Source organism: Gopherus evgoodei, chromosome 12, assembly GCF_007399415.2.
Source record: "Gopherus evgoodei ecotype Sinaloan lineage chromosome 12, rGopEvg1_v1.p, whole genome shotgun sequence".
Classification (NCBI taxonomy): Eukaryota; Metazoa; Chordata; order Testudines; family Testudinidae; genus Gopherus; species Gopherus evgoodei.
The window spans coordinates 12,252,681-12,276,316 of NC_044333.1; the positions used below are offsets into that span (position 1 = coordinate 12,252,681).

General features: G+C 39.3%; 1 protein-coding gene across 1 annotated transcript in view; it reads right to left on the bottom strand.

Moving 5' to 3' along the window:
- Positions 1–2,023: 2,023 nt before the first annotated feature.
- Positions 2,024–23,636, bottom strand: part of MMP2 (matrix metallopeptidase 2) — a 43,318-nt gene continuing 21,705 nt past the window's right edge. Inside the window, exons 7-13 of the mRNA XM_030581396.1 lie at positions 22,912–23,085; positions 21,336–21,491; positions 17,978–18,107; positions 12,033–12,169; positions 9,426–9,585; positions 5,207–5,316; positions 2,024–3,094 (exon numbers count right to left, since the gene is read on the bottom strand). Of these exons, the coding sequence (XP_030437256.1) occupies positions 2,991–3,094; positions 5,207–5,316; positions 9,426–9,585; positions 12,033–12,169; positions 17,978–18,107; positions 21,336–21,491; positions 22,912–23,085 (971 nt within the window). The 3' untranslated portion in view covers positions 2,024–2,990. The remainder of the gene's footprint in view (positions 3,095–5,206; positions 5,317–9,425; positions 9,586–12,032; positions 12,170–17,977; positions 18,108–21,335; positions 21,492–22,911; positions 23,086–23,636) is intronic.

The following is a 23,636-nucleotide window of genomic DNA, read 5'->3' on the forward strand; positions in this document are numbered from 1 at the left end:
ACCCCCTAAAGTTCCTTTTGGAATCATTACTTTGCAATACAAATGGTTGCACCCAATTTTTTAAACACCTGCAAAACACTACAAGAAAACCTCCTGGAACCTCAAATCTATCAGATTAAAATCTTCTGCCTAACTCTGTGTATAATCACTTCCTTCTGGATACAATGTCAGACCTCAAGTGACTGGCCTACAGAGGATATACTGCAGCTAGCAGAGATTTTACCTTTACTCAAATTGTAGAGGCCTGTGGTTTTGGATGAATGGCTGTTTTTGAGCCCCAATGCTAAAGGGGCGAGAGTTAGCTTGGTAGTTTGTGTCCTGTTTGTGACCATGGATTTATACACTAGATGCGTGCACATACCATAAGAGCTCTGTTCTGGGCCCTCCAAAAAGTCTGAGAAGTTGCTAAACCACTTTCTGCACATTAGCCAGTATTTGGTCCCCAACAGGCAGTGCTAATTCTAGTTTTCAGTTCAATTTTACATCCCCAGATTATTGGGAAAAGATATGTTTTTGCATGTTGTTTCCTTTTGTGAGATTTTTTAAAATCACATTATATCAATCAACAGTATATAATTAGATGTGTGTGATAAATTTGGGATAAAGATGACTGCATGTTAACAACTGGTCTCTGTGCTTTTTGTATATTCTCAGTGTTCTCTTTTAACAGTACTTGGGGTTTGTCCATTTGAATTAAAATCACCTTAAATCACTAAACACTACTAATTCTTGGTGGCCAACCAGCATTGCTTTTCAGATTTGGGACTTCGCATCGCTATTCAATTGTGTCTTTCTATATCTGTGAAGAAGGCCTGGAATTGAGACTCAGGAGTGAATGGAGAACTCTTAGGGATCAGCCAGGCCATCTATTGTAGTAGCAATGTGTTTTGTCTCTTGTTCAGGTGCCATACCCAATCTTATTCAATTGTTTCCCAACAGACACCAGAATTACATCATCAGCCATTGGCTGCTTACACCTTTAACTAGAGAAGTAGGTTGTAGACCAATGGCAATAAGAGACAAGGTGATAGAAGGCTATTGAGGGAAGAAAGACATGGCTGATGGACAACATGGAAACTAAATGTAGAAGTACAGTGCTCTCTTCTGCAGTTGTGGGCCAAATGTAAGGTGCTACACTTAGGGAAGAAAAATCAAATGCACAAATACAGAATAGGGGAAAACTGACGTGGCAACCTCAACATGAGTCAGCAATGAGATGCTGTTGCAAAAAAAAGCAAATGCAATTTTAGGTTGCATTACCAGAGGCATAGCATACAAGTCATAGGAGATGATAGAACTGCTCTGCTTGGAGCTCGTTAGGCCTCAGCTGAAGTACTGTGTCCAGTTTGGTCACCAATGTATAGAAAGGATATAGAGAAATTGAAAAGGATCCAGAGGCAAGAGACAAAGATGATTAAGGGGATGGAATTCAAACATATGAGCAATGGCTTAAAGAGCTGGATATATTTAGTTTGGAAAAGAGAAGATTAAGGGGGATATGAGAGAGGTCTTCTGATACCTGAAAGGCTGCCATAAAAAAGGATGGAAATAAATTGTTCTCTTCTGCCACAGAGGGCAGGACAAGAGGCAATGGGTTCAAACTACAGCATAGCAGATTTAGATCAATTCTCAGGAAAAACTTCTTAACTGTAAAAACAGTAGGAAAATGGAACAGACTGCTTAGGGAAGTTGTAGAAGCTTCTTCACTGGAGGTTATTAAAAAGAGGCTGAATAGCCATCTATCTTGGATAGTTCAGACACAACAAATCCTGCATCTTGGCAGTGGGTTAGACTAGATGACCCTTGCTGTCCTTTCTGACCCTATGATTCTATGAAATATTCCGATTGGTGTAAATTGGTGCAGCTCTATTGAAGTCAACAACTGAGAATTTGAATCTGAGTTTCTAAACACTTCCAATATGCACTTCTGTTGTGGGTTAATATGGTCTTTCCTTTGACAGACACTCAATTTAACGTGCTACCAAAATGCTTTGTAAATTCACACAATTCAAGGAAGCATGTCTATGAGAATCACTGACGGCATCATTTGGTTTTATTTGCATCATTGGCATTTCGTGTGTGAGATTTTCTTTTTTCTTTTTTTTTTAATGAATAAAAACATTCCATCAGGTAGTAGATTGAAAATTTCCCATCACCCAACGTATAAGTAAGCAGGTAAACAAATAAACAAACAAGCCCCCCAATGTTATAGAGAACAAAAAAAACCAAAACAAAATAAAACAAGTTAAACATTAGTACTTGGCTTTTTATGTATAATGCATTGACCTCAAAAATCTGAGTCATTCTGTCCATATAAACAAGTGATAGTAGTAACAAAGTGCATGAAACAAATTGCTAAATTTTAACTAAGATATTAAAATAAAAAGTACTTTAAAACAATACTTTTAATACAGTTTCTTGCCATGATTCCATCATGCATCAATACAAATCAAATCCTGAGGCAACCTGTGCCTTTGACAATCTTTCTGTATGACTATGTAAATAAATGGAAACGATGACCAAAACCTGCAAGAAGGTGACAAGCATTGAGGCAAGTCCATCTATATTCAGAGTTGTATTAAAAAAAAACAATCAAAGTGCACTGCTGGTACATCTCATTTGGGCCTATTTGGGACTGGTACCCCACAGGGGACATAACCAAAGTCCAAAGAAGTCAGTTTCCATTGACTTCACTGGATTTTGATTCAGGCACCGGGGGAATAAAAGGTGTTGGATATTCTGCTACTAGCATCACTATGAGTATCATGAAAACTGGAAAGTTGTACCATATTTTTGGGATAAACATCTTTTGTATATTTAGGAAGTGCACACTCTTAAATTATCTGATGAAAGAAAGTGTAGAGTACTGGTACTTAGTGTTTTGGTACCAGTACCAGACTGGTCCATTAATTAGCATTCAGATCTATCTCTAATTACAGAAAAGGCATATAACAAAGAGTAAGTATTTGGTTATTAATATTTTATACAGTTCAGCATCCCAGCCAATCGGATTTTACATTGCCAACTTTAACGATCTTCAAGCTAGTGGCTTCCAGTTTTAGATAATACCAGTCCTTGAAAAAATAGCTGTACTCTGTGAAGAATAAAAAAAAAGATAAATATTATGGAAAACATAATTCTTGATTATAGTTTTTGTTTATTTATTTATTATTTTAGCTAAACCTATAGGAATAGAAGAATTTTTTCTAATGATATTTAGAAGAAACTGTGTTTTATTTTTAACAGGGTTTTTTAAATGACATTTGTATTAATAACTTTATACATATATATATAAAATCCAGAGTTGATATCAAGGGAGGACTGATTTTGAATGAAGCACATTTTGTGAGCCTAAGTTTTATGCACACAAATATTTGCTGGCACAATAAATGTCATTTAAAAATTTAGCTCCATGGTATGAAGGTGCAATCAGGTAGGCACCTCCATGACATCCCACAAACACTTGTGCCTGGGAAGTTGTCAGTGCAAAAATGGCAGGCCACTTCTGAAAACCATGGACTAGGTCCTTAGCTGCAGCTGAGCTACATTTAGAGATGAAAGAAGCAAAGATCCTGGGAGAATTAGAACAGTGCTGGAACATGCTCTAACTGGCCACTCATGATTCCAAGAAGCCATGTGGGGAAATCTCCTGGTCACGCCCTTTCCTCTTGGACCAGTTCTTATGTCAGAGGCCATGAGGGAGGATCTTATGCTGACCCTATCCAGGACTAGAAGAAGCCACCACAGGAAGGCAGCTATCTGGTTTTCAGGCTTCACACCACCAGAATGGTGCAAAGCAGAGGGATTTGACCCAGACATCCAGTCCAAACTTTAAGGACTGTTTCATACACATTTATATTCCGTGTGTGACTGATTCTTCTCTTATATTCCTCCACATATAGAACAGGTTTGTAACCTTCTAAAGCAGTGTTTCCTAAACTTGGGACGCCGCTTGTGTAAAGAGAGCCCCGGCGGGCCAGGCCGGTTTGTTTACGTGCCCTGTCCGCAGCTCCAGCCAACTGCAGCTCCCACTGGCCTCGGTTCACTGCTCCAAGGCAATGGGAGCTGTTGGAAGTGGTGGCCAGTACATCCCTCGGCTCATGCCATTTCCAGCAGCTCCCATTGGCCTGGAGCAGTGAACTACAGCCAGTGGGAGCCATAATCGGCCGGACCGGTGGACGAGGCAGGTAAACAAACCAGCCCTGCCCTCCAGGGGTTTTCCCTACACAAGCAGCATCCCAAATTTGGGAAACACTGTCTTAGAGGATAATGACAGAAAAAGCTATAGCCTTCAAGCTACCCATGCACAAGACATGGCATATAAAACATAAAGACAAAATGATGACCCAGTATACAAATTATATTGACAATGCGGTAAGTCTTGGGTAAGTGCCTAACAGTTCAGAATTGTTATTCAATTCAAAATTTCAGGTGTTTAGACAAAATCTAACATTGCCCTGACTTTCTCATGAGAAGTCTCTTTCCCCATGAGCATTTTGGCATTCTGATTCTGGTCAAGTATTCTGGCAGAAGACCCTTTCCTGAGGTATATTATTACTTCCACTTCTGATCCATGATGGAAACAAAGTGGAGAAAACTCCTCCAAAATAGAGATGTTCTGGTTGGCAAAACTTGGCTTCTGACTCCCTTCAGGGTTCTATATTTCACAATATGGCTCAAACCCATCTCTACTCCAGCCAGTTCTCTAATGGGCTGTTTTAAACATGGTTTTGGAATGGGGAGGAACTGTGTTATCTAATTTGGTTTGCTCATTTCTAAAAAGGGAAAATGAGAACTAAAATTCAAAGGATTCCTTTGCTACTAAATCTGTTTCTAAGAGACTTCCTTTCCAAGGGACCGGTGTCAGGGGAGCTTAAATACTTTCAATATCAACGGAAGCAGATTTTTTAAATACAAATACTGCATGAAAGTGGTACTGATTTGAAAGGATGGTTGTTTTTTACAGGAACCAGAAACGTTCAGGAAACGTAATAATTCCTAAATATTTTTCTTTAAGAGTAAATTGAGAGCAATGGGATATTTAACTGAAAAATTTATTTCAGCTGGCAGCATGCCAAGCAGAATGATTGATTGGCTGCATGTTCATTAGCCACTAGAAATGAATGCATCCAGGAAGTCCAGAAGTAGACAAGCGCAATACACACTTGAAAGGAAGCTCTATAATGACTTATGTCAGACTGCTCACCACTTCCGCTGAGATCCAGCACAGCATCTAGGTTATCTGGAACTCCATTCCAAGCATCAGCAATTAATTTAGGGAACCCAGGGTCCATTTTCTTCTTTACTTCATTGTACCTGCAGAAGATAACACCCCATAATCACGTCTTTATTTAATTGTAACATTTGCTGCTACCTTTCAGGAAGTCACCAGTAACTTTGGCTGTACAAAACATTTATATGAGAAATTCAATAATCGTTTTTTCACACTGTTTCATTTTCATTAAACTGGTCCAATTTTGTGAAAATCCTGTGAATTTTTGCAGCTTTTCCGTTTGAAAATGCAATCAGTTCTGAACTGAAAATGGACCTCACTTTCACCCAGACAGTCTTTTCTGATTAATGCCATCAGTTTCCCAAAATTCATATTTAAAACTTCAAAACATAATTCCAGTGAGATCAACTTTTGCTCTGCAACCAACTTTTCAAAATGGCACATTTTGCTATATAATAGCCGGTTTGTGAAGATTCCATTCAAAGCTCCATTTCTGAGCTATAGAAATTACCCAGAATGAAATTATAAATAGTTTTGCATGAAATTTAACCACAAATCTCCACTGTTTTCACACAGCCCTACCAGTAATGATAAAAATAATGGTTACAAGAGCTAAACTTCCTTACAATGTGTTACTACCAGTAATACCTTAGCTTGGAAAACTCGAGAAATTAAACCAACCCAATTACTTTCATTTGTTATACTTTTGGGGCCAAATCCTCAACTAGTATAAATCAGTTTAGCTCCACTGAACTTATATCTACTTTCCAACATCCTTTTGAGGTGACTGGAGCTTTGCCAATTTCTCCCAGTTAAGGATCTGATGCTTTGTTCACTTTGGGCACTTCACTCTAGACTAGCCTGTGCACAGGGAGAGGAAAGATGTAAGAAGCCTTTTCCCTGTTTTCATAGTCCACATACAGTTAATCCACAAGTGACTGTCCCTATGCACATAGGAGCATAGGGACTAATCCCATTCTGTGATGCTTGGGATGCAGGATATTCCCAAGGGAGCAGGGGGACTATGGCCTGGCTCTCTACCTCAAGTGGACCTAGGGACTGAGACTGATTCCCGGAAGGAGGGGAGAGGAGAGTCTGCAGAATTTACCAAGGGATGGTAGCAATTGATGTGCCTATGCCCCTAGTACAGGACTGCATCAATGAGCCTCAGTTTAACCTGTGGTAGTGGATGGATCTCTTCATGATCATCTTCACTTCCTACACACAAATACCATTCAGAAGTGTTTATATTCTTGTTCTATACATAGCCTGATTCTCCTCTCCCTTACTAGTTTTACACACATAAAACTCTCTTGATTTCGACTGAGTTACTCCTGATTTATACTGATGTAATTTAGATCAAAATTAAGCCCATACATTCAAGAAGAGATTTAAAATCATGACTTCTTTTTCTATTACTAGTTAAGCAAAACCTACTTTGGGGGCTAAACCATCCTGCAGTGAAGTTTTAAAAGTTTAGCTGTGGAATTTATAAAGCAACTCCCCTCACCACCAGCCCAATAAATCTTCCTGGCTTACCAATCCTGTCACGAAGACACTGAAAGGGAGGTAGTGGGCTTCATTCTTATACCTCTGTTTAAAGCTTGTGATAATGACATGAAAACGACTTTGCAAAGTAGTTATTTTGATTCTGTCTGGCAGAGTACTTGTATAAAATAAAACAGCTGCATATTAAATGGTTATAATGTCTATGTTAAACACAGTTGCCTTTTCCCAAATGTTTTTTGATTGCTTGCTATCTTCTTTACGCAGATATAAATCAGTTAAGCTGTTAAGTTGCTTAACAATAAATTATACATTCTACAGTGACTGCAACTGATAAGGGGCTTTGATAGAAATAGTGTCCGAGATGAGAGTGATAAATTTCTTGAAGACCCAAAGGTACAGTTAATCAAAACAGTGAGTGTTAAGGAGGAAACTAGCAGCTTTGCTAACTCCTGGTCTGTAATTTCCAGTATTACAAATGGCTATATTATAAATACTTGAAAACATTAAACATGATCAGCTGCATAGTTAATATTTTCAAAGTGAGTGATAAGCAATTTTGCTTTTTAAGATCAATGCCTATGTTTTCAGATAATGGGGAAAAGAAGAGTGCTGTTCTCAAAGGTAATTAATCATACTTGTCTTTCAAATGGTAACCTTTGTGAAAGGATATTTTATGTACTTATAGGAATTCATAGCCACTAGGATATAAAAAAGACACTTCATCTACTCTGTTCACAACATGAAATTATTGTTCATATAAAAAGGATTCATGCATTCTAGATGTATCTTTGATTTGTGATATAGCTTACATTTCACTGAAAGAATACTTGAAACCTTGGGAACATATTACATCTGTAGTAGGAGCTTCCTGGTTTTTCCTTGTTTCTATATTGTCAATTAATGAATGGCTCTTATTTCTACCTGGAATTTAAAGTGTATGTTCTTAAAACCAAACCCTGCTCTAATTCTATGTGCGAAGAAGGTCTGTCTGGTGATTGAAGCAGGAGCCAGGATGTCAGGATTCCGCTCCCAGTTCTACTACTTTCTTGATGTGTATTCCTTAGGTAAGTCATCACAGTTTAGCGAAGCACTCAGACAGGTGACTAATTTTAAGAACCTATTTTTGTGCCAAAACCTGCTGACAGTTATACTCATGCAACTCCATGAAATAAAACAAAATGAGTACATTTTTCTTCAGATACAACTTAAGATATTTGATACTAACCTTTCAATCACACTCAGAGACCTGCGGTTAAAGACATTTCCTTCTAGCACAGGACTCAGTTAGACTTTCTAGACAGGGACGGGTGTGAAGGAGCTGTCCTTTCCTTCTAGCACAAAGTTAGCCAAAACTTCCTGCTGTCCAACTCTTTGAGTATTACTTTGATTATTTGGGAAGGAAGAATAATTTTCAGGAAACTGGTTTCAGTCCCCAGGTCTGCCACAGACTTCCTATATGACTTTAGTCAAGTCTTTCAATCTCTGTGCTTCAATTCCATTTCTGTAAAATGGGGATAATCCTTATTTTTGCCCAGTCTTTGTCTGTCTTGTCTATTTAAAGTATAAGCTCTTTGGTGCAGGAACTGACATTTACTATATGTAATTACTGCGTCTGGCACAACAGGATCTCATCTTTGTTAGAACCTCTGAGCCCTAGCATAATACGTGACAAATAATAAAAATAAGAATATGACATTTGAATTCTGCCTTTGGTTACTTATGTTGCATAATATTATTTTAACTCTCTGACAGACATTTGCAGCATGACTCTTAGGGCACATTAATATACACACTAGTATTTCTGGGTTATCTGTGGACATCCTCACAAAGACGGCTTGCCTTGCTGTGCATGGAAAACATATGAAAAGGATTGCAGAAGTGGTCAAAATACATTTCAAATTAAGGTGCGACAAAAGATTAACAGATATATTTCAGAAGGATGTGCCCAGCTCCCCTCAACACCAACTAGATAAGTAGAGCAAATATGTTAGCCCTTTGTTATTTCTGTTGCTACATGAAGAGCAGTTATCTGAAAGTTTGCTAGCCCTATATTGTCATCCCCCCACCCCCACATATTTCTGGCCAATGCCCTTCAGGAATAGCAGTTTAAGGGGAGATTTTTCAAAGGCACAGATGGCGCTAAGGCTATGTCCAGACTACCCGCCGTATCGGCGGGTTAAAATCGATTGCTCGGGGATCGATATATCGCGTCTCATCTAGACGCGATATATCGATCCCCGAGCGCTCTTATATCGATTCCGGAACTCCATCAACCCCAACAGAGTTGCGGAATCGACAGGGAGAGCCACGAACATCGATCCCGCTTGGTGAGGACGGGTGAGTAATCCGATCTTAGATATTCGACTTCAGCTACGTTATTCACTTAGCTGAAGTTGCGTATCTAAGATCGATTTCCCCCCGTAGTGTGGACCAGCCCTTAGATGCTTACTGCCAGTGACTTTCACCTAGCTGTGATTTGTGCCTTTGAAAATCTCAGAGATTTATTCCAGGCCTTGTCACCTGACCACCTTGTTTCTGTGCTGCCAAGGGATATAATTTTTTTAGTCTCTTATCTGGCAAAACATTTTGCAGCAAACACCAGAGCCTAAATGAGAACAAGTATCCACCACAAGAGCTGTGAGTTTAGTTAAGGGCTTACCACCTTAACTGTAATGTGTCTCACCTCCAAAACTTGTCTCCTGCAAAAATGTATGTCTTCTTGTTTTTGCTCCAGTTAAAAGCTGCATTGACGTGTTGTACCTCGGGAGGTAACCCCAGACTGGTGAGTTTCTTTGGATATCCTCTCTCCAAAGTACTGGCTGAATAAACCCAGTACTCATTTCCTAAGTGGGAAAAACCCTTAGTTACATGATAGTTAACTCTGTTACAAAGTGGATTAACCAAAAAAGCTATTTCTGTTTTGTGACACTTTATAGGATCTTTTATCATCCTGCTTATATTACTAGTAAGCAGTGTGTTCCAGTAGGCAGAGCACTGGACTGAGGCTCAGGAATTATGGTTCTGTTCCTGGTTCTGGTATTGACCTGATGCTTGGCTTTGGACATATAGCATCCCCTCTCTGTCCCTCTTGTTTCCCTTCCTACTTCTCATCTGGCTTGTCTATTGAGATTGTAAGCTTTCTGGGACAGCGGGTGCCTCTGACTATGAGCATGCATAGGCCTTGCTGTCAGTTGGGTTTATTGTAGTATAAATAATTAACAATGATAATCTGGTTGGATGATGAAGTCTTAAAGCAGGGTAGTCTGAAGGCCAAACACAGCCTATATCCTACCCATACCCACCCTCTCCATGTATCTGTGGTTTGTTTATTTCAGAAATTTCTATTCATCCATCAAGTTAGATACAAGAATATCACATATTAAGTAGTCGTCTATATCTCTATTTTAAAAGGCCCTGATTCTGTGGTCCTTGATTTCTAATATGATCCAAAATACATACAAATCAAAGGGCCAAATTCTGCAACCTTTACATTGTTTGGTATCTTACTCAGTGAATATTTCCATTGACTCCAGTGAAATTACTCACCGGTGACCGTGGAAACTTTCGCCATGAGAGAATATTTCTATTGGCCATAATTATATTACAATCATTATGAATGTCAGAAAGCTTTCCGATGACTTCACTGGGAGTTGACCAGAACTAAGTTATCTAACACAAGAAAGGTGCAAGGCGCAACAGTGAACTTCCTGGCAAACTCATAGATTCGCAGATTCCAGGGCCACAAGGGATCACTGTGACAATCTAGTCTATAACACAGGCCATAGAACTAACTCAGAATAAGTCATAGAGCAGAGCTTTTAGAACAACATCCAATCTTGATTTAAAAATGGTCAGTGATGGAGAATCAACCATGCCCAGATTAGATTGTTCCAATACTTAATTACTCTCACTATGGAAAATTTACTCCTTATTTCCAGTCTGAATGTGTCTTGCTTGAACTTGGATCGGGTTATACCTTTCTTTTCTAGACAAGAGCCTATTATTAAATATTTGTTCCTCATGTAGGTACTCATAGACTCTGCTCTACTTCAGATTCCCCTGTTTATGCATCTCAGAATTGCAGTAGCTATCTTGGCCACTGAGTATACTAGGAGCTCATGTTCAGTTGATTATCCACCACAACCCCCAAATCTTTTCATAGTCACTGCTTCCCAGGATAATCTTCTCCATCCTGTAAGTTACCAGCATGGCCTTTCAGAAGCAAAATGTGGATGCTCCTGTACAAAGCATTTTAGGGTATTTGGGCTAGAGGCAGTTTCCTACTGATCTTTTAGTGTTTGCTGGTCTTCCCTGTTTAGAATTTTTCTAAAGCAATTGCATTTCCCTGCAAAAAACAAAACAAAAAACTACACCAAACCAAACAAAATAAAATCTCCAAAGTCCCCACAACTAACAATAATATTTACTGGAGATGGCATATCAAAGCATTTTGACTGTGCTGAGTTTTTATTTTTTTACCATGTTTCTTAACTCCAATAGCCAATCAAACATGGGGAATAAATTAACAATACTTTTCCCCCCTGAGCAGAAAATGTACAACAGCATTAGCCATGTGTTTTTTACATAACTGGAGATGTTTAGTCATGTTGCAATGGATTCTGAAGGATAGTTTTTGCTGGCTCAGTTTTCCAAACATTTAAAACAACCTCCCAGCTGTATTAGTTTGGCTAAGCTCACTGGAGCATATATATGACTGACTTAAAATGTACAGTATACTGATTTGTATCTATTATTATCCTCGCCCGTCAAGCTAGCCAGCATGCCCGCATGCATCCTCTCTTCCTGATGAGTAATCTTAGTTAGTCTCCTGGAATGCAGAGCAGGAATTTGTCTTTGACAGACAGTAGAGGTGCAGCAGCAGAACATGGAAAGGAATGGAATAAAGTCTAAGATTCTCAAAGAAAAGTGATCTGTACTGATACTGTAGCTGACAATGAGGGTGACCTGGACAAAGGGAAGGGTGACATTCAGTGTGAGTGAAATGCCAGCATTCTCATACAATAAATCAGCTTTGCATATTGCCAAGTTTTTCTTTCAAGATGCTAACAGCTTTTCAGCTCCCAGTGGGTTAATGGCAGTGGAAGGTGCTCAGCACCTTGCAAATTCTGGACCTTTAGTCACAGGAAAGGAATAGCTGAAATCCGACATTCATAACAGATCTGATATGGCTACCCTCAGAGGTACATTTCCCTCATCCAGCTTAGCATTTAGAAGACTGAATTTGAATGCAGTGCTTATGCAAGCTATGTTTACAACTTCAAACCAATACCTGAAAAAAACACGGTCTTCTCTTCCTGAGGGGCCTCATAGACAGCATCGATTTTTTCTGGCACCTCTGGCCAGAATGTAGCAACAAGCAAGGGACCTGTGGGTTTATTTCGGGGGTTTACAGTCCTCCACATGAATCTGAACAGAACAGAAAATGGCACAGGCTTTACAATGAACTGATTCATCAGCACATCTGTTTCTCATCATATCTGGCAAAGGCATATGTGCCTGAACACGCACATGCTCTCACGTGGTCTAGCAACAGCAGCACAAACTTATAACTGCTTGGCTATACATTCAAAACTGTGCCTGGGAGGTTAAATGAATCCTCCTGCAGCAGGCTAATGAAATGGTTGCATAATCTGCGGCACGCCGGAACCCCACTGAAGTGAAGTAGATTGATGGCTGAAGGGTTCATGTTGCTTCTTGCACCAGAGTAAAATGTATTCTGTGCTTCAATTATACAAATAAAACCATTTACAAGGCAGTTACATGATTACAGTTATCCTGCTGTTGTGTATGGAGCAGATGGACAAGCATTTGACAAATGCAGACATTTGCATCCCATGAATTGCTCTTGCAATTATTATTGTAGGGACTAAAAATTCAAATTGAATAACTATATATCGAGCAGCTGGGAAGTGAGCTTGGCTGTAAGAGAAACCTTAAACATTAAACATGTTCATTAGAGAAATGCTTATTTTACGTACAAGCAGTATCCTGATTTGATTTAAGATTTTAAAAACTGTAATTATCGTTCAGTGGCAGTGCATTGTGTAGAAGGCACTTGATATTAACAAAGGCACTACTGTTTTTCTCCCCTGTTGAAGGAACAGCCTCCCCCCATCCCCATCCCCAACAGAACAAAAGCTTATAGCAATTTTGCCAGTTTTTTAAGATGAAAAATCAACAAGCTAGCTGAAGCCCTGTTGCAACATACTTTAGCTGGTAGCTAGTAAACTAATTATCAGGTCAAATCCAGCTTTAATCATTCTGAAAAGTAGAAGCTGAAAAAAATGTGCCAGTTTTTCTCACCCCTAACTGGAATCCTTTTCTCATGAAACTCTCAAAGACTGAAATTGGATTTCAGTGTTGCCTAAAAATTGCAGGATCAGGCCCTAAATTGCCTTTATAGATTGCTGTACCACCCATCAGTTGAAATCTGATTATGAATAAAAGGAGCTAGCAAGGACACAAATTTAGAGCATTTTAATATGTATTTGTAGGTACGATAGTTTTTTGTCTCATTTCTAAAATTAAACAATTATGATAATAGGGTGTAGTAGCTGATATGAGGAAGACAGCAAATGACTAAACGTATGTTACTTTTCCTCTTTTTTTACAAAAGTTTTGTTAGATATAAGTTGGTCTTAATAACTGGGATAATGATGTCTTAATGTGTTCTATTTTTCACTGATATAAACATCAATTTCATATTTATTTTTAATGAAGAATAATCAGAGTAGCTATAGCAGGCCACACACACACACACAAGCAAATTTACTGATATACTATATGAAAAGAGTCCTTTTCCTATTGCCTGTTATATGTTTCTTTTCTTTCACAGAAAAGCAGATTGCGTGACATAAGGAACTCCATGTAACACATATCTGCTACTACATATATAGCTTTTGATAAATGATTATCCTTAGAGAAGGGCCTAAGCTGCAGAATTCTGATCCATATTAGTGGCTTTGCTCCCTTTTGCAAAGTTTGGTTCAAATTTAGGCTCTAATCAGAGAAAAGGGCTCTTGATCCAAATCCACATTAGGATTCTAAACCTCCCAGAGCCCAGAAGGGTTCAAAAGCAGAGATGTGGTTCACGCCCATCTCTACTGAATGGAGCCCATCAAAATATTTTTGACACAACAGTTTTCTGTTGGAAAATGCAGTTTAGTCAAAAGTGATATGTTTTGTGGTTATGTGTTGATTCCAGCAAAAAATTCAATGGCAAAAGAGGAGAAATGAACTTTCTTGTTTCATTTCAATAATGCTGAAACATTTTGTTTAGACTTTTACATTAAATATTAATTTAACATTGCATATTACATATATATAAAATGCATATAATAGATTCTGTTTTTACATTCGTGAAACAAAATGAGTCAGTGGATTTGAATTTACATTTTTTGGACTTTTCATTTTGCAGGAAATTTCTAATTTTTTTTTGTTCCAATTGAATGAAAACAAATTTCTAAATGCTGGAATTTCCCACTGAACATAAATTCCAATTTCCTCCCAGCTCGACTAATTAATAAGATTGCTTCCTACATCCTCATTGGAAAGGCTAGCAGGCCTTCTAATACAGGACCTCCTGCTTATGTAGAGTAGCACATATGCACAGTATTTCCCTTCCCTCATTTCTTGATTCTACATACATCTGTATGGAGAGCAAAACCAAAACCAAAACCCTTTGCTTTGAAGAGTTCATCTAGTCTTTCTCCTTAGTCCTCTCTCAGTCTTACATCTATGTGATATAAAAATTGGATTCTTTGGTCATTTTTATTATTAAGGTGAGTGAGTCATAAAAGTCACAGGCCCCATGACTCAGGGTTATTTCTTAATTCCAGAAATGGACCACAAGGTTGTTTTCTGCCTTCTCCCCTAATATTGGGAAATACAGGATACAAATGTAGGAGAATGAATTCCAAAGTAAACCAAATAAATAATCACACCCTCTCTTTGCTGAATGTTAGATAAAGTATGAGTCAGTTTGAACAATTTGTTTTAATATTTATATTGTTCTTGGAACAATTAAATTATTCTGACTGTGTGTTGAATTTCATATTTCCCTATGATTTTGTATATTATAAAATGTTGACCTGACACGGCTGATGCCTTGTACATACAGATTCATAATACTTGCATGTGAGTTTCAAGAGCAAGAGATCTATTTGAATAATATAGTTGATTAAAACAAGGCAATTGCTGATTACACTAATACTGTGACTTGCACTAACACTAGCAGCTGCCAAACAAAGAAAGGAGGGGAGACAGGTGGAGAGGAACTGCCAGAGGCTGTTGCTGGGCTCAGCAGAGGTGCCCTACATAAGGAAACGGAAGTACTGTGTATTTACACCTGACAACCTCCTCTCTCTTTCCCAGGACATTGAATGGAAATTTCTTCTGGAATCTTGGATTTTAAAGGCTGGGAAACTGTTTTTAGTAGGATCTGTTTTCAGAGATGATCTCTATTTGTGCCAGAAAATAATTATGGCAAAAATGGAAGCTGGCTTGGGGCCTGGCTGAAAATTAGGCCCTAAAAATGATACATATGGCACTGGAGTATCAATTTTAATACCACAATTCAGAAGTGGTATGAGCTAGCCCCTAGTCAGGCAGGTTTTGCAAACATATCAAGTTACTTTTGTGCAATGCAACAAATTTGACTCCACAGATTTTTTCCCCTGCATTTAAACTTTGTTGTTGTTTTGTTTAAAGGTGATTGATATTATTGAAATGCCATGTGTTTAGCTAAAAGGAAGCCTGAGCTAAGGGTTGCCCTCAGACATCGAGGCTAGCAGAAGTGTGTGCCCTGTGTGTGGTAAACAGAAAGTGGTTCAGGTCCTGGGGTCCACCCCTTTATAGCTCAGGTATGGAACGGTCCAAAGGTGGCTTTCTGCAATGTTTGCCCTCCATGCACTGCTTAGTGCAACTGCCCACAGCCCACAAGGGACCTTTCTGGCAGCTGCACATCACCAGATTGTAGGGAAGCCCTGGTCACACTTACTTTTTGGGGAGTTGAAAGGAATAGCACAGGAGCTTCTAAGTGCTCCAATGCCAGCAGAGATTCCTTCCCAAGGGAAATGTCCTGAGGCCCCTTATGCCCATAACACCACAAAGCAGCTTCAGTGGGAGTTTTCTTCATAGTCTCTCTACTGTGTTCCTCTCTCCTCCATCTGCTATCCCACTCTCTCTTACTTGACCAGAAAACCAGTAACAGAGCAAAAGTTAACCTCCCAAACCTTGGCCCTTGATTCTGATCTCACATGCATGTAAACTGGGAGTAAATCCACTGTGGAGTTACATAGTGGTGAAGCAGGCCCCAAAAGCTTGCCTCTCCCTTCTGCTCTTTTTCTCTGAAAGGATGATCAAAGAACATGGCTTAGGCAATATTATTACGCAGAAAATCATAAGTGTTCCAGCTGAAAATTAAATGTGGAGGAGATTTCTGGGCGTACAACACCAGCAGGCACAAATGATTATTAAATGGCCTGAGATTGGAAGCTCCACACCAAATATTTTGTGAGCATGCCCAGTTTGGTTATTTAGTTCCGTTCAGTGCATCCAAGTCTCTCTTGTTTCAGCAGAGCACATAGCTGTTGTGGTTTCCAGTACTGCTGGAAAAATGGCCTTTGTGCCTGTTTATCTAGGACAATAATATAACCATCGACATTCAGATTCATGCCAATTTCATATTTTACAGCACTGCATGAGCAGTTTCAAACAAGGAAGTCTGCTTCTTTTAAACGAGTGAGATTCGTTTTTACGTTTTTAGCTATTATTAAAAAGCATAATTTCTAAAATGAATTTACTCACGCACAAATGAGTGTGAATGTGCACACATATATACTCCCCTACACATACTGTATCATGTATATAAACATATAGGCTGAGTTCATAGATTTTATGGCCAGAAAGAGCCATTATAATTATTTAGTCTACTCTTCTGTATAATACAGTTCTCTGTTTTTGTGGCAATAATAAAACATTGAATTATTGGAGCAATGAGTGTACTTTTCACTCTTTTATTGTGTGTTACTTTTTGCAACTCACAGACACAGAAATTGGATGGGTCAGTTCCATTTGATAGTTTGGCCAGGTTCACTTTCTGGTCCTAAATTTGAGCTGTTGTGTTTGAGTCTCTCTCTCTCTCTCTCTCTCTCACACACACACACACACACACACACACACACACACACACACACACACACACACGGCAGGGGGGAGCACAAGAGTGCTGTTTATACACACGGCAGGGGGGAGCACAAGAGTGCTGTTTATACTCCCCCAGCTGAAACTGGTTGGGAGTTTTCTGGCTAAATGTTTTTTCATTACTGAGTCATCAAAATGGAACTAGTTCCCAGAAATATATTTGTTTCAATGATGTTCTGGCAAAACATAAGTGGGTTCCAATGGAGCCCTGCCTGGTTTCCTGCCACCTTGCCTAGCATGCTGCTGAGAAGTCCAGGCTCCCAATGCCAGTGGCTCTAGGAGCACCCCTGCTATTCAGACTGTCTTTGAGTTGGGGACCCCAGGGCTCTCCCTGTGGCAGAGCCCAAGCTACTGCAGAGATGGGAGCCTGGAAGCCCTTGGTAGCTCCAGCTCTAGACAAACCTCCCAAACCTGCAGAAGAGAGCCTGGGAAAATCTGAGGATCCTGAGACTTGTAGGTTCCTGGCTCCCAGTCATTTAAACAAACAAACAAGATTATTTCTAAATCCTGCCCTTCCCTCCCTCTTCTCCCCTCCCCCCCTGCGATTTCCCTTCCATGAGAAATTTCATCATTTCCACTTTGTTCTGAAACAGAACATTTGGTTTGTTCAGAATTTTGGATTTTCCCTTGGATGGAAATTCCAGTTTTCAACCAGAATTTTACAGAATTGCTTTGACAGTATAGCACAAACTTTCCTTCTGCTTCAAGTAATCACAGAATCGTAGGGTAAGACGGCACAACAAGGGTCATCTAGTCTAACCCTCTGCCAAGATCCACAGATGGCTCCAGCCTCCTTTTGAAAACCTCCAGTGAAGGAGCTTCCACAACCTCTCTAGGCATCTGTTCCGTTGTCCTCCTGTTCTCACATTGTTTCCTGAGATTTAATCTAAATCTGCTATGTTGTAGTTTGAACCCATTGCCTCTTGTCCTGCCCTCTGTGGCAAGAGAAAACAACTTTTCTCCATCTTTTTTATGGCAGCCTCTTATCACTAGGCAATGTGTCTCACTTACCTGTCTTTGAAGAAAAACGTTTCTCCTCTAATTTGGGAGATACCATCAAATATGACGTCTTGTTTGCATAACGTTGGGGTGACTGGTCCAAGTGTTGGAGCTGGATCTGGCCCAAAATCAGTGGATCCTCCTACAATGAAGAACAGATTTATACTCTAATGTTTGAGTGTATTGTTGTTCTAATAATGTGGAGACCCCAAACTGCTATAAATCATTTAAGGGAAACAATCACTTCAGTTGTTTGGAGGTTATATTTGATGGAAATTAGAAAATGTTTCAGAGGCTGTGTAGTTCAGTGGACAGGGCACTAGGTTAGGACTCAGAAAGTCTTGGGGTGGGAGGAGTCTATTCCCATCATTGCCACTAGACTGCTGCGTGAGCTTTGTCAAGATAGGTCATTTCTATGTGCCTGTATTTCCTCTCATACTCATAGTTGATCTAGTCTATTTAGTCAGGAAGATTTTCAGGACAGATAATTTTTGTTAGCAATTTGCAACTATTAACTTTGAGAATTTTTTTGCCCAGTGATGGGATAGTTTAAGATATAACAAACTAAAGTTTCTTAAAACAGCGTATGCCATGATATCTGAACTGATGTGCAGATAATTCTGAATACTATACATACTAGCTTTTGTACTGCAGTTTTTCCAGTCTGCTAATAGCTTGTGAGTCATAAATACTCATTTTGAGCCATTTGTTGTCTTTCTTCCCTCATTAAGAATCAAAATGTTCTCTTCAGAACATGCACTTTGCCATCTGTTGGATTTTATTTTGTTTTGTTATTTGGCCGTGGCTGCGTTGCCTGGTGTAGCATCTGGCTGCTCCTTAGCAATCAGGTGATTTTACATCATTAAACAAAATGTGACTCCAGCTGATTTGATGTAGCTCCGACTAATGCTAGAAAATGTGTAATGAACAATAATTCCAAAAGCAAAATACAAGTTTGTTTACAAAAATGAAAAGTTCTTTGAGTTAAAGTATTACTTCAGTTAGTTAAAGAGGCAGGAAGGATGGTCTTCTGGTTAAGCCTTAAGAGACTTGGGTTACATTCTGAGCTCTTCCAGAATCTTTTAATTACGAACTTGTGAATATCACTTAACCTTACTGTGTCTCACTTCCCAATCTTTTGGTAGTATGCTGCATCCTTTTCTGCTTCCATCCCTTTGTCTTGTCTATTTAGATTGTAAAATATTCCAAGCAGGAATACTTGTTATATGTTTATGTGCAGCACCTCACACAATGAGGTCCAGTCTTGGTTGGGCTCTCCAGACTTTACACAAATGATTAAATAATTTCAATTAAAGAGCCTAGAAACTGGAAAAAATGAATATCCGAGTCAGTTTTTTGAATAAAGAACATATATCTGGTAATTATTTGGTATTATTATTAGCATTCCTAAGGTGTCCAGAACTACAGAATCAAGGCACCAGTAATTAAGAAGTGATGCAGTTAGAAAACCGAGAAATGATGATCCTTTCAAACTGTTCAGCAGTCTTATTTTCAGTGATATTTTCATCCCTACATGGTAGTTTAGCAAGTCTATAGACTGAATGGATTTTAACTGATCAAAGTTATAAAACCACCACCATGCAATATATACTAAAATGATCTCTGGAGAAAAATAAATAAATATTAAAGATGAACACAGAATACAAATATCTGATGTCCTCTTCTTCCCCACAGAAACATCTGGTATATACAGCTATCACCTTCCACACATTATCTGCAAATGTTGTTTCTCCTGTTGTACAGCCTAAATCATGGGCTGATTGATAGGATGGTGATAGAGGTAACATACTACACATTATACTCATAAATTCTGGTCCATCATCAATAAATCAATCAGGTGAGGAGGCTTATTATTCACATATCATTCTGAAACTTATCAGGAAATAACAAGAAACATCTATCATGTGGAGAATAATCACTACATAGAGCAGAGTGGAGACAAGAAACTCATGAAAAGCAACTTGTCCCTCCAGCACAATTTATTTTCATTTTAACCACCACCAGCAATCACCAGCTTCTAAGTCTAGGGAGTGTCTCCTTAATGAACATGGTAGAATTGCTCATCTGAAGCATCCCTATTTGAAAACAATAGTACAAGGCTGAAAAGGACATGTGTGTCTCCATCTGTGAAACAGCTTTACCCTCTTTGCATTGCTTTTAGACAAAAAAGGCCTTTGCAGTATAGTCTTAAATGTCCTTTACAGGCTAAAAGAGTGAGCTCCCTAGCTGGTGTCAGAAGAAGAAAACTGTGTACCCAGCCATTATACTCTATCACCCCATTGCTTCCTGGAGACTAAATGAAGAGCTGAATATCTGGCATGAAGTTTTCTCTGGTTAGTACACTGTCCTTGGGAAAAGTCTCTACCCCCATGTTAGGCCCAGGTTCTGCCCAGAACTATGCATGCACATCTCCCATAGGGACAGGGCTGTGCGCAGGAATTTAAATGTTACCGCTTTGTATGTGTGTGGGGCACATTATACACATTAAACCGTACCAACCCATGCACATGCATCATATGCAAAGAAATAAACAGCCATGTGTTCACCATTTAAATGAACTGTACCTTTAATTCACTTTGAATATGGGCTTCTTAACCTTATGGGGGAAACATGTGCAAACCAAGTAGGTGCATGTGCATCCATAATCTCAAGTTACAGGGATATGTGCATGACCTCACTGACTTTGCGCACTGCATGTTAGGAGGAAATATCTTAATAGAAAAAAAAGCAGGTCGGGGGGGATGGCAAGGAGCTCTTCCCACCCTGGGGCTGCAGTGGAGAGCTTCTCCTGAACTGGGGGCGGGGCTTGGTGGGGGACACAGAACTCCTCCTGCCCTTCGGCTGCGGCAGGGAAAATGAGAGAGCTCCTCTCCCCCAGGGTTGCGGTGGGTAGAGAGGGGAGGGTCCATACCAGGACCCTTGTACTGCCCTCTGCCATTTAGTCAGGATAGACCACCCCTTTAGCAATATGTAGGGCAAGGTGATTATGGTCCCCTGACATCTGGTCATGACCCCTTAGTTAAGGACTCCATGTTACAGAGCAGGTATCCCACAATTCCCAGCATGGAGTTTCATAGCCAAAGAGAGAGAGAGGGCCTTTGAAAGTTCCACCTAAAGATACAGGATTAACCTATGCTGCTCTGGGGCTTTCACAGCTCAGAAGCGTAAGTGGCTGCTTGTTGCTGAATTGAGCCATTAATAGGAAATAGGAACACTAACAATATCTTGAGTGAGGCAGGCAAGGAAATGGAAATTTGCATCTCTAATTACTCAGAAGTGCACATTATTTATAATAGCATCTGAAAATACTAGGTCAGCCCGTACTTTTGATAAACGATGAATACTTTACCATAAAGTTCCTGGATTCCTTTAATGTCATCCTGAGACAGTCTGAAGTTCTTGGTAAAGGTGTAGATTGGAGCCATAAGAGCTCCTGGGTCCTCAGAGTGCTCTAGTCCCATGGCATGGCCAAATTCATGAGCAGCAACCAAGAAAAGACTGTAACCTGAACAACACAATGAGTCAACACAGGTTGCTTGTATCTGAACAAAGATATATTGCATCTATTATCCCAGACCCATAAAATTGCCACTCCTCCTCTCTCCACCAAAAGATTCCCATAATAAATATTGCTTGATGTGGAATTTCATATAATAATAATAAACATGCCATGCATATTGCCAAGTCTTTGGAAATGTCATTAGACAGAAAGGTTTCTTTTCAATCCTATTGTACAGTTGACTCGTTCATATATTTTCACTGCCTCCCATGTAAAGTGCCCTTGAACATTGACTTAGTACTTCTGAGAAGGAAGGAAGCAGTTCAAGTGAAATGTTTGATTTATTTAGCATGGAAGAATTAAACCACAATCTGGACCTTGAATCTTGCTTTCAATCATTAAAAACCATCCAGGGGATATACGGCTCTATTGAGGGTTTTTTGATTTTATTTTAACAAAATTGCTGTTTTCATTATTTATCTTGCTTGAGTTGCAGATAAGATGAGGCAAGAGGAGGCCTAGGATTAGTGCAGTAGCCTTTCACCTCTGGATTTCTGAGTTTAAAACCGACCTTAGGTCACTAGTACTTTGGTACTGTCATCTTAGACTCTAGTACATATTTGTCAACACCCAGTCGTCACCTCCATAATCCTTATTAGTATAGGAGGGCATTGATTCAGTATGGTTAAAGTACTACTGATGGGGAAAAATCATCCATATTACCAAAAGGCAGCATTTTATCATCAGTTACCAAATCAGTGTCTGAATATAGCAGTTATTTCCTGTTCTAAAAAAATGGAAAATGCTTCTGTATGTCAGATACCTGAATTTAGCAATTGTTGGTAAATGTTGCAAGTACTGCATTTAAAAAACATCTCTAATTTATTTACAAATAACACCAAAGATTATTAAAATGAAAATAATTTATTTAAAAAAATATTTCCCCCACATTTTCAAGAATTGTGGGGTTTTGTGGGGGGCTTTTTTTTTTCTGCTAACCCTTTCTGGGAGTAGTGGGCAACCTGCAGCCCATGGGCCACAAGTTGCCCACCACTGCTTTAGGGGAACATTAATGATTAAAAACCTGTTTCCTTTGCTGTCTTTTAAAAATATCATGCAAACATTTTTATGTATTTATTTTGACAAGCTTTTTCCAAAACCTAACTTTGAGCGCCAGATGTGCTCTGAGAGTGTTCTTTTATTTTCAAAAGTAAAATATGCATTCCCAAATTTTTAGGGAAAGTAATGCAAGTGAATGTGAATTATAAATATGGGTCCAAACTTATCCTGGATGTAATGCCAATTACATCAATTACTCACAGCATTTTGGTCAATGTTCTTCTATCATTGGTTAGCCTGAGACAGAGGCGGGAGTAATACACATTGTTAAAGGTTTTCAAGTTATTGTTTGAGAAACTGTGTTAACCTTGATCTGGACAAAAGCCCCATTTGCGGTCATCATCATAGTTACTAGTGGAAGCACACCACATCTTGCCATCACTACGTCCAGCGCTTGTGCAGGATTCATACTTATTGCCAAGGAAGGTGAAAGGAAATACGCAAGGAGCTCCTTCTGAATTTCCACCAACTGTTGACATTGCTATGGGGAAAACAATATTTAAATGCAATAAGTACAGAATCAACCAGCTTTTGTGACATAAAACTGACATCACCTTATCTTAAATCGTACCTAAGCCCAGAAAGCAACTGGAAAATCTGAACTGTTGTAACAAACACGGAAACAGTGACTGAAAAGGAAATTGCCTGCAACTGAGGAAAAGCGAGGGAAAGTCTAATTGTTCCTGCTGAAGCCACGGAAGCTAAAGACAAAAACTGCAACTAGCAACTACTTGAAAGAAGCAGTTACGCAACTGCAGCTCAATGGCCTGTGGAACTGGAGGGGGGAACTGATTAACAAAGTGGTATTAACAACTGGTATTAGCCTAATTAATAAGATGGTTTCTGGTAATGCTTTCAGTTGTCTTCCATGAGTAGATTTATTGATAGAAACTTATAATTTTGTTATATATCAGCAGATTGTGAAGTGTCACACTGAAGTTTACTTAGCTTCTGAGGCAGGGCCAGCACTTGCATTTAGGAGACTTAGGCAGTTGCCTAGGGCGCCAGGATTATGGAGGGGGCGGCATTTTG